Source organism: Ananas comosus, linkage group 5 (assembly GCF_001540865.1).
Source record: "Ananas comosus cultivar F153 linkage group 5, ASM154086v1, whole genome shotgun sequence".
Taxonomy (NCBI): Eukaryota; Viridiplantae; Streptophyta; class Magnoliopsida; order Poales; family Bromeliaceae; genus Ananas; species Ananas comosus.
The window spans coordinates 12,227,279-12,244,695 of NC_033625.1; the positions used below are offsets into that span (position 1 = coordinate 12,227,279).

At 33.5% G+C, this 17,417-nt stretch overlaps 2 protein-coding genes across 2 annotated transcripts; one reads left to right on the forward strand and one right to left on the reverse strand.

The window, feature by feature from the left end:
• LOC109709973 (UDP-N-acetylenolpyruvoylglucosamine reductase-like) lies at nucleotides 3,352–6,130 on the forward strand. The gene is made up of 4 exons (XM_020232375.1): nucleotides 3,352–4,099; nucleotides 4,184–4,457; nucleotides 4,654–4,853; nucleotides 5,691–6,130. Exons 1-4 carry the CDS (start codon nucleotides 3,708–3,710, stop codon nucleotides 5,974–5,976), a joined length of 1,152 nt encoding a protein of 383 aa, XP_020087964.1. The 5' UTR covers nucleotides 3,352–3,707; the 3' UTR covers nucleotides 5,977–6,130.
• Nucleotides 7,242–14,475, reverse strand: LOC109711005 (protein MAO HUZI 4, chloroplastic). Its single transcript, XM_020233869.1, has 6 exons — nucleotides 14,327–14,475; nucleotides 13,985–14,216; nucleotides 8,623–8,723; nucleotides 8,372–8,500; nucleotides 7,923–8,011; nucleotides 7,242–7,516 (listed from the first exon to the last, which is right to left on the reverse strand). The coding sequence occupies exons 1-6, from the start codon at nucleotides 14,381–14,383 to the stop codon at nucleotides 7,378–7,380; spliced, it is 747 nt and encodes a 248-aa protein (XP_020089458.1). The 5' UTR covers nucleotides 14,384–14,475; the 3' UTR covers nucleotides 7,242–7,377.

Below are 17,417 nucleotides of genomic sequence, written 5' to 3' on the forward strand. Positions count from 1 at the left end.
TGAGTTTTCGGCTGTTGGATGAAAGGATGTGCGGTTAGGATGATAGTGGTCCCCTAGGATTGAGTAGGTGGTTGGTTTAATAGTATAATCTAACGGGTGAAAATGATCAAAGGATAGATCTAACGGTAGAAAACTCAATAGTACCAAGGATTTGGTACTATCGATAGTATAGTAGCCGGACTATATATATATATAATCCGAAAATTTCAGCATCGAACAAAGTAAAACACTTGCTTTTTTTTCTTCATCTATTCTCACGTCTAGAGCCACGAGCTTGCTCACAATGGAGTTGAATGAACTTAGATGTTTTTGTACTGGTGCCCCGTCCTTCATCTTTAAATTGTACAATTGCCGCTTTAAGAAGATTTCATTCACCAATGACTTCACTTCATAGAGATTCTTCAATTTAACACAAATTTCTTTTGCGGTAGTCTCGATCTCGACGTTGAATAGCACCAAATCATCTAGTGCCAAATATAGATTTGCTAAAGCCATCTTGTCTTTCTCTTCAAATAGCTTATCCGTCATCCCTTTCGGCTTTTTCTCCTTTCATTGTAGGGCGATCTCGCAGGCATCTTTAATCAAAACTGCTTGCATGTTAGTTTCCACAACGCAAAATTAGTTCCATCAAATCTAGGAACCTCATACTTCGTCGCTGTAACTCTCCCCGCCATTGTTTCACCGTCAACGAACTATAAAGAAACAAATGCTCTGATATCAAATTGAAGGGACTGGCCGTGGGGTTACCGAGCACATCTCAAACCCACACGGCACATAAGCGCAGTGAAAACAGGATCTTTCGTAGACGTAAGAGATGAGAACGATCGTAGGAAAAATAAGCATAAGGATAACAAAGCAAAAAAAAAAATAAGAGAACGCAAGAACACAAGATTTATGTGGTTCAGTTAACCATGAGTCGTCCTATGTCCACGACTAAGATCAACTCAATGCTTTCTTCAATTAATCAACGACACAAAAGTACAAAGAAAAAAAAAATAGTATAAGTAATTAGTTAAATATTTTGAAAAAAAAAATCAAGAATAACTTGTTAATAAATAATTTATCAAGAATAACTTGTTAATGAATAATTTATCTTTCCTTTAAAGATAGTTTTTACTATTTTACAATCATTCAATTCACAAAAATGTCGTAAACTAAAGGAAATAAATCGACTAATTAAATGCATATTAAAAAGAGTAGAATTTCAAACAACAAAATACTTGATGGAAGAACATACCTAATGGAGGATTGGAAGAAGAAAAGGCAGTAAAAAGTTAAAAAGTTACTAAATAGATATAGATGAATAAAAGTTTTTTTTTTTTCAATTTACCATAAGAGATAAAAAATTTCTAACCACGACACGCAGGTAAATAACTTTTAGATGTCAAGAAATAAAATTTGCAAGTGTCAAAAAAAATTTTAAAAGTGTAAAAAAAAATACGGTTGTCAAAAAGTTTGAAACGGTCTGTGTCAAAGTTCAAGAGAGTACAAAACCAATTCATCCATAGTCTATAGTAGGTCTATGGTCTACAGTTGGAGCACCCAACAAACCCAATAAACCAAATATCTATATTTCTTTTACTTAATATCTATAATACACCGCATGCATCGAATATTCAAAATAGACATATGTCCACAAACAAAAAACCCTCCACACCTTTTAGAATATAGATATTGAAAAAATTTCTACCCATGACATGTAGCCACATAACTTTTAGGTGTCAAATACAAAACTTGCAAGTGTCAAAAGAAAAATTGGAAGTGTAAAAAAAAAAAAAAAAAAAAAAAAAAAAAAAAAAAAAAAAAAAACAATTGTCAAAAAGTTTGAAACGGCACAAACCAAATAACCTAATATCTATATTTCTTTTACTTAATACATGGTATACCAGATGCACCGAATATTCAAAATTGACATATTTCCACAAACAAAGAACCCTCCGCACTCTTCAGAATATAGATATAGATATAGGGGGTGTTTGGCCTAGCTTTTGAAAAGTAATTTTGGACTCAAAAATGATTTTCGGCTCAATTGAGTGTTTGGTAACCTCGTTTTCGAAATCTGATTTTGATTATTAGAATCAGTTTTCTAATTTTCGATGCTTAAAATTAGAAACAGTTAAAACCTGCTTCTTGAAATCTAATTCTGATTTTGGACTCAAATTTTAAATTTTTATTTTTATTTTCAATTCAAAGTTTTAATTTAAATTTAATTTTAAATTTTAAATTTTAAATTTGTTTTTGAATTTTTAATTTTCAAATTTTAAAATTTAAAATTTAAAATTTAGATATTAAATTTCAAATTTTAAATTATAAATTTAAATTTAAAATCTCAAATTTTAAGTTTCAAATTTAGAATTTAAGATAAAATTTATATTTTGAAATTTTAGAATTTTAATTTTAATTTAAAATTTAAAATTTAAAATTATATGTTTTAATTTTTCAAATTACAAATTTCAAAATTTCAAAATTCAAATTTTAAATTTTAATTTTAAAATAAAAATTTGAAATTTAAAATTATTAAATTTTATTTTTCTAATTTTGAATTTTGAATTTTGAATTATTAAATTTTTAATATTTAATTTTTAAATATCAAATTTTAAATTTTAAGTTTAGATTTTGAATTTGAAATTAAGAATTTATATTTTGCTTTAAAAACTCAAATTGTAAAGTTTAAATTTTCAATTTTCAAATTTATTTCTTAAACTAAAATATCAAATTTTAAATTTTGTACAAATTTTAAATTTTATTTCAAATTTTATATTATTTTAAAAAAATTAAGTAAAAATATTATTATATGCAAACATCAATTTTTTTTTTTTTGCCAAACAGCTTTACAAAATTATTTCAAAAAAATCAGTTTTTTCTAAATTCAGCCGAACGCTCTACATTTTTCAACCAAAATTAATTCTTCAAATCAAAATCAATCCTGAAAATAATACTTTTTCAGAATTTAGGCGAAACGTGCACATAGATTGGCCTATGGTTGAGCTGTCAACAAGTCAAACACGAACAAACTGGTGGATTCTCGAAATCGGGAGGTAATCTGTATTGTATATATCCAACACAAAATTAAAATTAAAAGAAGCTTGTATAATCCAGCTCGTATTCGGCTTAAACTTAATTCGAGCTAAGCTCAAAATTATTTAAAGTCGTATTGAATCAAACTCTAAATAAATATTAACACTAAGTATATAGTATTATTACTAATTTAGTGTTACTTATGCTTGCTATTGCTATCACTATTACTAATTCATGCTATAATTTAAAACTCATGCTTATAAAAATAAAAAATGAAAACTTGAAAATAATATTCAAATATTGCACTGAGCACGAGATAGCTCACAAACAGCGAGCTGAATTGACAGTCCCAACCATCTTCTTAATAAATATTTTTTTTAAAAAAATAATAATAATAAAAAAAAACCTCTTCAATCATAATAATAGAGCCTCTCACAACTTGAGTACTGAAACAGCACCCAAGGTTGAGTACCAGCTCCACCTGATCCACACCTCTGAAAATTACAAAGAACCCAAGAGAGCAATGAATCAAATGCTATTATTACAGAGCTATAGATAGATATGATGAGGTTCTAAAACTTTGCTCTCCCAAAACCCCCACACCCCAACCTCAGAGATGGAAATGTGGGTTCCATTCTCTTGCCCACCAAGTGTTTGTTGCATGTCCTCAGAGAAACTCTTTGTATATTATGGGAGTTGAAGAGGGAGCAAAACAACAAATCAACATGGCATTGTTGCCTCTCCCCTCTTCTTCTCCACTCTCTTCACCCACCACCTCCCACATCACCAAATCAAACATGTCCCTTTCTTTTCTACCCACCTCACTGGCCTTATCACCCAACAATCATCTTCTCCTCTCTCCTGCCTCCAAAACCATCACACCCACTAAAGAAGAGGTGGCATTGAGTTCCACGCCGCCGCCTTTAGTAGGCCTCGATGGCGGGGTCGACTTGTCGTTGATCGACCGGAGCATTCTCCGCGATCACAAGTGCTTGAAGGAGCTCAGCACCTGGGGAATTGGTGGCCCATGCAAGTACTTCATTCAAGTTTCCCGGCCCTCGGAGCTCGTCTCCGCTATCCGGTCGGTGGTCGTTTCGTCGAACACTTGTATCGGACACTTTCGTCCGTAGCTATAACAGGCTCTTCTTTTGTCGAATTCTTGTAGGTACTGTGAAATGAAGCGCATTCAGTACTTGATCGTCGGTAGAGGCTCGAATTGCCTCTTCGATGATCGCGGTTTTGACGGCTTGGTGATACTGAACCGGCTCGATCAGTTTGAAGTGATAGAGCCTGGAGTATATATGGTCGGGAGCGGATATCCGTTCAATCGATTAGGTGTTAGGTGCTCCGTTGAGGGTTACTCAGGGCTCGAATTTGCCGGGGGGATACCTGGAACTGTCGGCGGGGCTGTTTTTATGAATGCGGGGGCTAACGAGCAGGTGAATCAATTCATGTGGATTTTCTCCAGTTAATGATATGTTATTATTCATAACACAATGTATTTATATATATATACTAATCATGTTAATGATTGATTGCGGAACCTACAAAAGTAAATCATATTATGGAGGGTCGAGGTTAGGTCTAGAATTATAGCATTTACTGTTCAAATGATACATTTGTTTTGTAATCTAGGATACTGGCAGCGTAATTGACGAAGTGGAGATTGTCACTACAGAGGGAGAGGTACAAAGGCTGAGGAGGAGCGACATAGCATTTGGGTACCGTTGGTCGTCGTTCCAAGAAATGACGGACTTAGCTGCCATCTTATCAGCGAGGTTCCGATTGACAGCTGCAGAGAAGTCGAGGGAGCGGCAACGGGCTCTACTGGAGAGGTGAGGTTTTGTATACCTAGATCAATTTTTTCTTTTCGTTTAAGTTAGATGCAGCAAAGTATCGTCGAGTTTAATTTTGTGTAATTATTATCTTAAAGATTGCTCACCTGCTCTCGCTAGAAACTGGCACCAATTCCTGGAGGACTGTTACGACGCAGTTAGCTGATCATAAATCTATCAACTTAGTTTCGAGCTTAGTTAGATCTAACCGTTGTACTAATGATTTTCTATTTTGAGGTGATTAAAACTTAACTTGCTTGATTCTGAAAGCTTCACATGGGAAGTTCATGACTGATGAGTTATTATACTGTTTTCGACCTAAACTTCAGTTTTAGCATAATATCAAAAAACATCATTAGTTGATGCGGCACTCTATTATATAAACTCCACTGAATGAAACTGTCGCTAGCCTTCGGCGGCAGAGTAGAATGCGTCGGGATGAGTTCAATTTTATATGATAATATCATCGCCCATTTCACGTTCGTAAGTGGGAGAGGTCTGTAAATGAGATGGTTAACAATACATCTTATTTCTTAATCCTTTCTTGAATTATCTTCTTTCACCTATGTTTCTCTCCTAGCATAACTTGGCAATTCGTCGCTTAACTGTAACAGTTGATCATGCAAACCCTGGTTAAATTAAAGTGAAAAAATAATCATAGTTGATGTCTTGTTGACTACTAACCTCCACATCCAAATTTCTGTTGAATCTGCCAAGTCCTTCATTAATGCGAAATTGAAGACACAGAAGAGACCTCAGAACAAAAAGTTAAAAGAAAGGGTTATCCTTCACTTCATATTTAAGACTCTGCTATTAATGCTAAGCAGTCGAATGCAGGCGTAGGAGGACCCAGCCGATCAGAGAACGAACCGCGGGGTCCGTGTTCAGAAACCCTTTGAATTTAGGAATATCGGCGGGAGAATTAATCGAGTTGGCGGGGCTCAAAGGGTTTGAGATAGGAGGTGCAAAAGTTTCTCCACTTCATGCTAATTTCTTCATCAACTTCAACAGTTCTACCTCCTCTGACATGCTATTGCTCATCAACCATGTAAAAGAAGAGGTGCATAGGGTTTTTCAGGTGCAACTCAAAGAAGAGATGAGATATGTACCTTACAGAAATTAAATTTTATATATGCAAAAATGAATTGAATTCTTTTTGATCTTCGCAGTCAATTAAGTACTTGCAATTAGTGCAAAGTGTGTTACTTAATGTAGTTTTTATGATGTATTACTTCTGAAATAAGATGTTCAGCTAATAGCAGATACATGTGATTTGATGTTTGTTGTTAGTAACTTCGCAAATAATTGCTCTCAATAATGAGGAGCTTATTTCAAAGGGTATACAATAGACCCAACACCTAGAAGTGCTTTTACTAGTCTTTCAATTCCTTTGAATGACTGATGAAATCTTCCTCAACAGTTTTTGTCATATTTCCAGTTTCTTCTGAAGTCTAAATGTCATAACTTTATGAAAATATTAAGTATCTATTTTACTTTTTATGTTCATTAGAAACCATATGATCCAATTATTCATTACTATATTACTTCATTATTGGAAAATGATAGGGTAGTGAGTCTCAGGTGAGTCAGATCACTCTTATACTATTGCTGTGTTTTCACCCTTAGCATGGACAAAAATGAACAATCATGATTCTTTTGGGTGAGGATGAATTGCCCTCCATGATAATCACATATGATTTTTCTTTTTCTTTTTTTTTACCAAGTTTGAATTCACTACTTATGCTACATTAAATGTTTTCTTTTGAGAAAAAGCTTGAAAAATATCTGAAGCTTGACTAACATATCTTTAGTATCATAATCAATAGAACTCTGTGATGCAGTTTAGTCTCCGCATCATAGAGTCCGGCCACCCTCTACTATAAGATGTTCCTGAAAAATTGCTTTCCAGGTAAATCGCATACCTTATTTTCCTATGATCAGAGTTAACTAACAATGCTACACAAGATGTTTCGAAATATATTAAAGTACTCATCAATAAGAAGCTCAAAACACATTGTTTATTGGCATTTCCCTTTTGTAATAGGGAAAACTTCAAAAATGCCCTATGTGGTTTCGCACTTTTTCATTTTAGTACTCTGTGGTTTAAAGTGTATCAAGTTAGTACCCTATGGTTTCGCACTTTCTCACTTTAGTACCCTGTGGTTTAAAGTGTATCAAGTTAGTACTCTGTGATTTTATTTTTGTATCAAATTAGTATCCTATGGTTTTATTTTTGTATCAAGTTAGTACCATGTGGTTTTATTTTTCTCTTAGTAAAATATTAAATCACAGGGTACTAAAGTGAGAAAGTGCGAAACCACAGGATATTAACTTGATACACTTTAAACCACAGGGTACTAAAGTGAGAAAGAGTCAAACCACAATAGGGGTATTTGAAGTTTTCCCTTTGTAATAAGCACAACATTCATTTGGCTTTACAACTAAAGCTGTAGTTTCGCATTATTAAATTGGAAAAAAAAAAGACAACAGGAGAGAAAACAATATGTTATGTCTAATTACATCATCAATGTGACCTATTAGCCCCTCTTGCTAAGGCCTTTGTTAGGGCATGAGTGGCAATCCCAATTGGGCAAAATAGAAGACACAGAGACACTGAATGCCTTGTTTCTACCTTATTCTTCAGGCCATCATGAAATACCTGCCTGAATTTCAAAATCACACAGTTGGTAAGAAGTGACATCGCACGGCGGAAATATCCATTCTCTCTCATTTATTAAGTAGCGAGAACGGATAGAATCTGAAAGGGGCGTTTGGCGTCTAGAATTGAACTGAATAGGATAAGACTAGAAAGTAATGCTCGGGGAGGAGAATTTTAGCGACTCGAATGTGGTTATTGAATCCGATCTGAGAGGTTGGAATTCGAGGGGGAGGACTCAAAAATCTCCATTATATCTTCACCGAGTCCATCCCCTAACTGTCGTGACCACCAAACGTCTCCGAGTTGCTAAACCCTATTTCTCCTCCGATATTACTTCTTGTCTCACCCTATCCAATATCTGAGTGCCAAAGAGGGCTTACAAGAACACAAGTTATGGCAAGTAATGTTACCTTGCAGCGAAAAGGTCTACAGCTAGTAGATGAATCCATGCCGAGGCAACAGTCATTTCATTCGTAAACATTCTTGCGATGCTAGGTAACTGCAGATAACATTAGACTATGAGCAGATTAAAAATATATGGCCAAAATATTTTCGATAACCATCGAACTTCAGTGTTTTGGATCCTAAACCCTCAATACACACGTTATTTTAATTCAAATTTTGTTTCAAAGCTTTGTGATATTTGTAACTTTCAGATAGAATTATATGCAACTCATTAAGTTCTGATGTAACTTCGAGTCATCTGGAATCAAACAAGAAGATTGCTTGAGGGGTTCAATTTAAAAAAACTTTAGTTCTGGGACCGATTTTTAAGTGACTTATATTGGGGATGTGCTACAAATTTTGCCAATAAATGAATAAACCAGCAGAGCTCCATAGAGTAAATTTGAATACTGACCTCCGGCAACCAATATTTACTTGCAAACATAGATCGCAACGTATCAGGTGTCCATGATAGGTAAAGAAGATAGGCATACAGGACACCGAGGATGACATATGGTGCACTGCTCTCCATAGCTCTTTTTGTCTAGAATTTGGACATTAAAACAGTTCAAATTAAAGATCATAAGAATACGGATTAAGATTTGTTCGTACTAAAACTAAAGAGATAATAAATAATAAGATGGTTGCAGCGCCGCATTGACTTACGAATTCAGCATTAGGAGCTAGAACCATAAGAGCGTAGAATGGAAGGACAGCAACTGTTCCCCAAGTGAAAGCATAGCTAGCAATTTGAGAGGTAGTTATCCCTGAGAAGGAAAGTTACGTTCAACCCGATTCACATGTTATCCATGCAAATGCGTTGGTAAACAGTCTACTTAAAAAGAATAGATATAAGATAAAAATGACTGAATGATAGTAGTTTGATAAATTTAGGAAGAATTAATGAGGAAAATCCAACTCATCATTGCAGAAGTTAGAATAACATGAATACAAGTATTCAAACATAGTATTTGTTCATCACACCAGAGAAAAAGAAGTTGGAAGTTGGATCCATTCTTGGGCCCTTGGATCCTAAGGTAATACCGTAATAGTATAGATCCAAGGGCCCAAAAGTTAGAAGTTGGTGCTTCCAATTGTATAGTAGCTCAACTCTTGCTCTCTCTCTATATACATTAGGGCTACTATACCCTAAGTACGGAGGTCTTAAGTCATTTTCGATGGTAAAGCTTCCGAATCGACGATTCATACCGTTAAACATGATATAGAGCATTTAACTTCTAGAAAACGAATTTTGTAATTTTTAAAAATTATAATAAAGCCCATCAAGCGGATATAAAATAAACGGTGAAAATCAAATGGCCTCCTAAAAATAGTGGATCGGATTCTTCAATGTAAGATCAGAGTTACTGATCTTTCTCTAGACAGAGAATAGAATTTTCAATCAAAAAATTCTACCAATTCCTATTCTTTTACACTATTAAATAGTGAGCATCCCGTACCGGCCGTTAAAAATAGTCTATTTTGAGACATTTAATCATATAATAAATGATGTCAAAAAATTATAAAACTTGGTTTCTAAATATTTCAAATGCTCTAATCATGTTTAACGGTATGGATCGTCAATTCGGAGGTTTTACTATCACAAACGGCTTATGAGTATAAAGGTGATCGTATAAAAGTATGGTAGCCAGACTATATATATAGAGAGAGAGAGAAAGAGTTGAGCTGGAATGCTATCAGTAGCAAACGGACTCCGTTGCCATCCATTTATTTTCGATGATGGAGCCTTCAAATCAATGAGCAGCACCGCTAAACATGATCTATACTATATTACCACTTGAAGCATTCAAAAATCAAATTTCAAATCCTTTCGACATTATTGACCTAATGATCAAAGGGTTTCAAAATTTATAATTTTAATGGTCAATATGATGCGTTTTCTTATTTAACGGCGTAAAGATATCCAAATCGATTGAATTTTGGTTAGAAAATTTTTTAAACTATTTAAAATAAGATCTATACACTTGATTTTGATTACGAGATTCCTATCATCACTTTTTAAAGGATATTCATTTTCAGCCGCTCATTTTTTTATCCACTTGATGGACAAGAGAATAATATCGGAAAAGTATGAAATTTAATTTTTAGATGCTTCAAGTGGTGCAGATCATATTCAACGATACCAATCGTCGATTTGGTCATCGAAAACAAATGGGTGGCAATGGAGCCCGTTTGCTACTTATAGCATTCTAGCTTAACTCTATATATATATGGAGAGAGAGAGAGAGAGAGAGAGAGAGAGAGAGAGAGTTGAGCTACAATACTATTGGAAGCACCAACTTCCAAATGTTGGGCCCTTGGATCTATAATTAGCAACACCAACCAGTAAACCCTAGGGATCCGAGGGCCCAAAAGTTGAAAGTATATACTTTCAATAGTATAGTAGCCCCACACTATATATATAAAGAGAGAGAGAGAGGGGGAGAGAGAGAGGCTAGAATACTATCGGTAGCATGGAGGTTTCCATGCTACCAAATTGTTTTTGATGAAACTTTTGTGTGTCGCGTCCTCAAGCACATTGAGTTTCATCCTTATGGTTACCCTATTTTCCAGACAACATAAGAAATATTCCTAGGATTATTTCTTCTTTTCCATCCTCAGAAGAGTTTGGCATATGAGTTTTCTTCAAAAAGAACATAAATTGAAAAGCGCCACTGTAAGTTTGTCTCAAAAAGCATAAACTATAGAAAAGCACCACTGTAAGTTTGTCTCGAAAAGCATAAACTATGAACCAACTATATAGAATAGATTATGAAAAGAGTTCTTATTAACATAAACTTGAAGTTCAAGCAATGCAAGTAATAGCTCAGGTACAACTCGACACTCATGTAGAATTCACTAAAATAATTTTCAAAACTTAAAGCATGATCGACAAGATAACACATATCTAATCAATTAATATTGCAACAATTAAGAAACAAACTACTAAAAATCAAGTAAATTTACAGCAGCTAGGGATATCTGTCTCTAAAAAATATTCGACCAAACCACGACACACGCAAGAGGTGCACATCAAAGTCAGTCTTCAAGACCAAAATATTATCACATAACAATCACAATGAAAGGATGAACACCATTTAGAGATTCTCTAATTCTGCCAAGAGCTCACAACCTTCACGACAAAGTGAGAAAGTGCCAAATAAAACTAATTTGATTCAACCATCACTCTATACCACATAAAAAATATTTCAAGAGAAGTTAACTAAATAAGCATCTTGTCTTGTCTTTATAAAACATTAACTTACCAAAATTTCAGCACTAACATGTTTAGAGCAGGAAACTGATAAAACCTCGATGTCGCATATGTTGCTCTGGTAAAGGTGCAAACAACAAAAGAAAGAACAAAAACACAAAAAATGTTGAAAATGGAATTTACAAATCTCCAATTGTAGTTTCAAACAAATGTAAGACAGTGCTTCAGGTGCCTAACTATCAATACAAAGTCTAGAAAAAAAAAAAAGATCCTTCTGAGCAGGACTAAACATCAAGCATCTCATACAAAGAGTGGTCACCGTATCGAGCATTTAAGATCATTCTCAAATTTTAAGACAACTAAAGAATTGCTTTTAAAAATTAGAGAAGAGTAATGTAATATTACGTTACAAACATTCAAGGAACTTTTGCTTAGGTGGCTATTTCCAGTGCTGGACGTTCATGAATTAGGAAGCTAATGAATAAATCCAGCCATTCAAACCCAATAGCTTGTAGTTCATAAAATGGTCTGTAACCATAGCATTATTCATTTGATAATGGGCTGAAAAGATGTTCTGAAAACTAGAATTAGCAACAAACTAAACCTTTATAGATGTTCCCTTTCCTAGTTCAGCAGTTTGAAAAGGAAAATAGTTAAACTAGAAAGGAAATCAAGAAACAGAGCTTCTTCGGGCAGAACCTAAACAACAGAGGAAGATCATAAAAGCAAACAACAACAAAAGGGCTGCATCTAGCAAAACTGGACAGTGTGAAACTCAACCAGTAATCACTTTGCAACACAAAATAAAGGTAAAAGCATACAGAATGAGCTTAAAATTGAATCATTTCAAAAAGACTATCCAACTCTTTTCCACCTGATAGCTTAATGTCCGACAACCAATGAGTTACAGTTTTCCCCACTTAAGAAATGAATGGTTAGATTAAAAGCATAAGACGCATCAAGGACAAATAAAGACACAGTGCGCGCATGTACAAATACACCTACTGCAAACAGTCATCTCTCAAGATTCAAATTAGATGAATTTATAGGTTCATAAAAATTAAAAAAAAAAAAAAGTTATTTCCAAATAACCTTAAAGTTAAAGATGGTTCCTAAAGTAAATATATGACCAAATTAAAAAATATATATGTAAAAGTATATGGAGACCCCTGAACTACATACCATTTTGAATAAACCCTTCAACTTGTCTTTTATTGACACTGCCTCAGCTTCTGAATTTTTTTTTAATTTGAGTTCAAAATGGCCAACAATGAACACACCCAACTTTCTCACATCACACCAGAAAACAGCTTTTCCAATTACTAATCGTCCTAGTAAAATTTATCAGCTTATTTTACCAGCTAAAGAAGTGTTCAGCAGTATAGTTAAATTTATAAAATCATAGATAAATTAATCAAAATCCCCTTTTAATTGATGAAAGAAACTATTACAAAAAAAAAATCAGAAGTTAATAGGGGACGGTTAAAACAGAAATCTTTTAGGAGCCTAATCAAAATGTCCTATAAGGGAAGGAGCCTCTATACATTTTCACGTAAAAATTTGGGTTAAATGCACCAGAATCGCATAAACTTTTGCCGATCTAGATTATAGCCGCCAAAAGTTTTATATTTGGCCGTTAAACTTTTAAAATGCCGCAATTAACCATTTACCCTAATTGTCAAATTGGAGCAACAAACGATAACCAATGATCGACTTGCAACATAGACGAGCCATCTTAATGCCAAAAGTCACTATTGATGGTAAAATTGACAGCAGTCATCACATTTTTTTTCAGCCGTAAGTGTCAACTTCCGTTGTTTGGTTTACCATAACTTCACCTTTAATCAAAACTCAAACTCCCAAAAATACCGTAATTGACTTCAGCCCACCACGGCCTGAAGTCAATTATGAAAAAAAGAGTGTGAGAAAAAATAATAAAATATTAATGATAGAGAATTTCAACTTTTACATCATTCACTTTTGTAAAACAAACAACAGAACTCAGAAAACCTTAGCTCCACAAGGTTAGAAACAAACTGTGGAAGAAAAGTAACTTTAATGCGAACTATAGTTTATTTTACCTGAAAGTTTATTCTAACATGAACTTCACCTTCAGTAAAACAAACAAGCTCGTATAGTAAAATTGACATCCTGGCATCAAGAAAGCCCTTCTATAATTTTCCGTCCGTGGCATGTGTTCTTTGCCCTTTTTTAAAAAAAAATACCGTTTAGCTACTTTTAGTCGTAATGGAATATAACTAGGATGGTTAATTATAAAATTTGAAAGGTTAGTTTTGAGTGAATTACACTTTCGGTCATCAAACTATGAGGCAGTTGACGTTTTGGTCCTCAAACCTCAAAATATAATTTTCTGCTCGAACTTTCTGAATTTTTACAATCAAACCCCACTATCTAATTTAGTTGACTAACTATTGACAAATTATCGATGTAGAATGAATGTGATACGACAATAATCTAGATGCTGCTCACTAATCTACATCAACAATTTATCAATATTTTGCCTCATTTTTGTAGCCGAATTCATTTTCTTCGTCATGACTCATGAATGAAACAGGTAGCATGCAATCTTTTTCTCAAAAAAAATTTAATAAGAATAATAATAATCAACTAAATTGAATTGTGGAACTTGACTGCAGTAATTCAGAAAGTTTGAATTCGAGCCAGATATCGCAATAAATTAAAATTTTAGAACCAAAGTGTCACGCGCCTTATAGTTTTGAGGACCCAAAGTGTAATTTATCCAAAAAGTAAATTTAGCCCTAAAAATTTAAGACTCGGTTGTAGGAAACTCACAAGAAGCCGAAGGGCTAAACCCTCCTCCTCCTCCTCTTCCTCTGTGGCGACCGATTTCCACAACCCTCGTTCGGAGCCCCAATCTCGACCCACCAACGAAACTCCATCCACTCCCAACAATTTTCCGCCCGCGACCGCCGCCGCCGCCGCCGCCGAAACCGACGACGAAAACCGGCCGATTCCCCGGACTCTGCGAAGCGAATCCCACCATGGATTTGCTCCGGAGATCCAGCTACACAACGAAAAGCGTAATAACGAATTGAAGAGGAACCTAATTGGGAGAGAGAGAGAGAGAGAGAGAGAGAGAGAGAGAGAGAGAGAGAGAGGGTTTGTGATCTTTACCTGAGGATGGGTCGGGATTGGGATGCAGGGGGAGGAGGGGAGAGAGAGGAGCGACATTGTCGTTGGATGGTGAAAATGGAGTGGAGTTCATGGTGGAGGGATTAGGAGGAGGATTTTAAGAGACAGAGAAGAGAGAGAGAGAGAAGAGAGAGAAAGTGGAACGTGCACTGTGTCGCTGTGTGAGAATGAGATGGACAAAAGAGGGAAAGTACCAATTGATCATTTTGCATAAAAGGACCATTTCTTTTCAATTTTTCTATTTTGAGTCTTCTCAATTTTTTTTTGAATTTTGAATTTGTCAAGGGGACGATTTTTAAATTTTAATCTTCAATTTTTCTATTTTGGTTCCGCGTAAAACAAACTGAAAATTTATTTCCGGTATAAAAAAATATATATTTTTCCACCAACTTGGTTAGGCGTAAAAATATTTTTGGTTCCGCGTAAAACGAATTAAAAAATTATTCTCAGTATGGAAAAATAATTTTTCCACTTGCTTGGTTAGGCGTAAAAATATTTTTTCATAAAAGTATTTTTACAGAATTTGCAAAAAAATTGAAGCTTTAATTTTTCGTTATTTTTTGGCGAAAAATAAGAACTCAAGATGTGTAAACAAAATTTAAAATTTTTTTTTTCCAGCTAACCAAATAAATGTCGATTTTTTTCCTTTTCGGCCAAACAAATGTCGATGTAAAACTATTTTTTTTCTACAAATCAAACACTACAAACTGTATAACTTTTGTTCCACCAAAATTTTTTTCACGTAAAATTATTTTTACAATTTTACGTTAAACCAAACGAACCCTAATCAGTTGTATAAATTCAGCTATGCAAAATACTATCTATACAGTCCATATAGGGATATACATCCTACACTCATTTTATTCAGAAGTTCAAAAAATTTTAAATAGATTTTTATTAAAAAATTATAAAACTAGTAGAGTGATCTAAGTCATCGAAAATTTAGGGCGTAAGATATATACTTACAAATTTCTAGCGTACAAATAGCATTGCTACATAAGATTAATTGAAAATAGATAAAATTATGACTAGTTTGGTAATATAACCGCAGCTGTGGCCAGAGAAATATGCGACTATGTCAAATTAGTACAATTGGCCAAATTAGTAAATCTTAAACCGGGTAAAGTTTAGGGCCATGATGGATTTTGATTTTTAAAACACCAATAAACAAAAATATCCCATAAAAGCACTAAAAAAAGGAAAAAAAAATTACAGAAATTTAAAAACAAAGGACAAATGTAAAATAACAAAAACAAAAACGGACTTTGATGCAAAATTACACCAAGAACGAATCCTGGACCGACAACGCCACCGCAATCTGCGCTCGCCACTTCGAACATTGAAAGAGAAATGAAATTATTGCGTGAACCGGGTTTATCCGTACGATATGGTACACCACCTTTTAGAACATCAATCATTAAATTCAGTAAAATATGTTCTATTAATTAACACCCATTAAATATTAAATAAATACATTATACCAAAATTCATTAATTTCAAACAGTTAGCTCGTATAAATATAGCAATATTAGATTTTTAATTTTAAAACATAAACGGTACAAAAAATAGACACCATAGATGTGTTGGTTTTACTGTAAGGGCATGTTTGTTTCGACGTAAGTAGGCTTGGGGTAGAAGTGGACTTGGAGTTGAAGTGGAGTTGTGGTGAAAATTAGTTCACTTCTGCTGTTTGTTTCTAACTGTGGAAGTGCAGTTCTGTGAGTTCTGTTGTTTGTTTGGTAGGAAGTAGATGGCGTAAAAAGTGTATATTTCCATCCCTGGTATAGTTACCTCCGAAGTGAAATTATTGTTTATTTTGTAACTTATAGTTAATAATAAATTATAATAAATAAAAACTAATATAATTATATATGTATATAATTATATATATATATGTATAATTATAAAATAAAATTTTAAAAAATTATATTATTTGTTTGCATATAAATTATAATAATGCAACAAATAAAATTCTAAAGTTAAAAAATTATTAACATTTAACAAATTCATTTTTCATCATTTTCTAAATATACAAATTAAACAAAAAATATATTAAAACTTACCTAACCAAAATATATTAAAACTTACCTAACACATTACCCACTCTTGCTTTATTTTCGACTTCACCGAAATTGACTTCGTCCCGTGGGAGGGCGAAGTCAATTTCACCTTTTTGGGTGAACCGGACTTTCGGGCGTAATAAAATTACGGTGAACCAAACAACGGAAGTGATTAGTTTTCACCGAAAATTACTTCCCCCTTCCCACTTCCATCCCACTTTCGTACAAACAAACAGACCCTAAGCGTTTACGCTATTTGCTTAAATAAATAACAGAACTGAAAAAATTCAATTAGTTTTATAGCGGCACAAATAAATAAACAACAAAAGGATCGTCTTTTTTTTTTCTGATAGTCTTTTTTTTTTTTTCTGAACTCCAGCTCATTCGAAAGTTTATTTCAAACTGAACTTTATTTTGTATTTGGTTAGCCGTAAATATACCGAAAGTTATTTTTTCACTTGAAAAATTATTTTTTGTGTTTATTTAACCATAAATTTTTTTTTCGAAAAACTATTTTATAGATTTGAGAAAAATTGAAGTGTTTCGTTTGTGAAAAATGGAAACGAAAATTCAAGCTGTGCAAAATTTTCTTATTTATTTTTTTCCGTCTGAACTAAACAAATGTGAAATTTTTCCTTCCAACGAAATAAATATTGATGAAAAATTATTTTTTTTCTCCAACAAACTAAATGCTATAAAACGTAAAACTTTTTTTCCACCGAAAGTCTTTTTTATCTACAAGAAGTATTTTAACTATTTTATGTATAACCAAACAGGGACTTTTGGTTCAGCATAAAATGAACCGAAAAAGTAGTTTTGGTATGAAAAATACTTTTCTGCTTGTTTGGTTTTTACGGATTTGAAAAAAAAATTTATTTTTTGCTGTATTTCGGTGGAAAATGAAAACTCAAGCTACGTAAAACTTTATTTATTTATTTTTTTGATCGAACCAAATAAATGTGAATTTTTTTTTTCTTTAGACCAAATAAATATCGATAAGAAATTATTTTTTT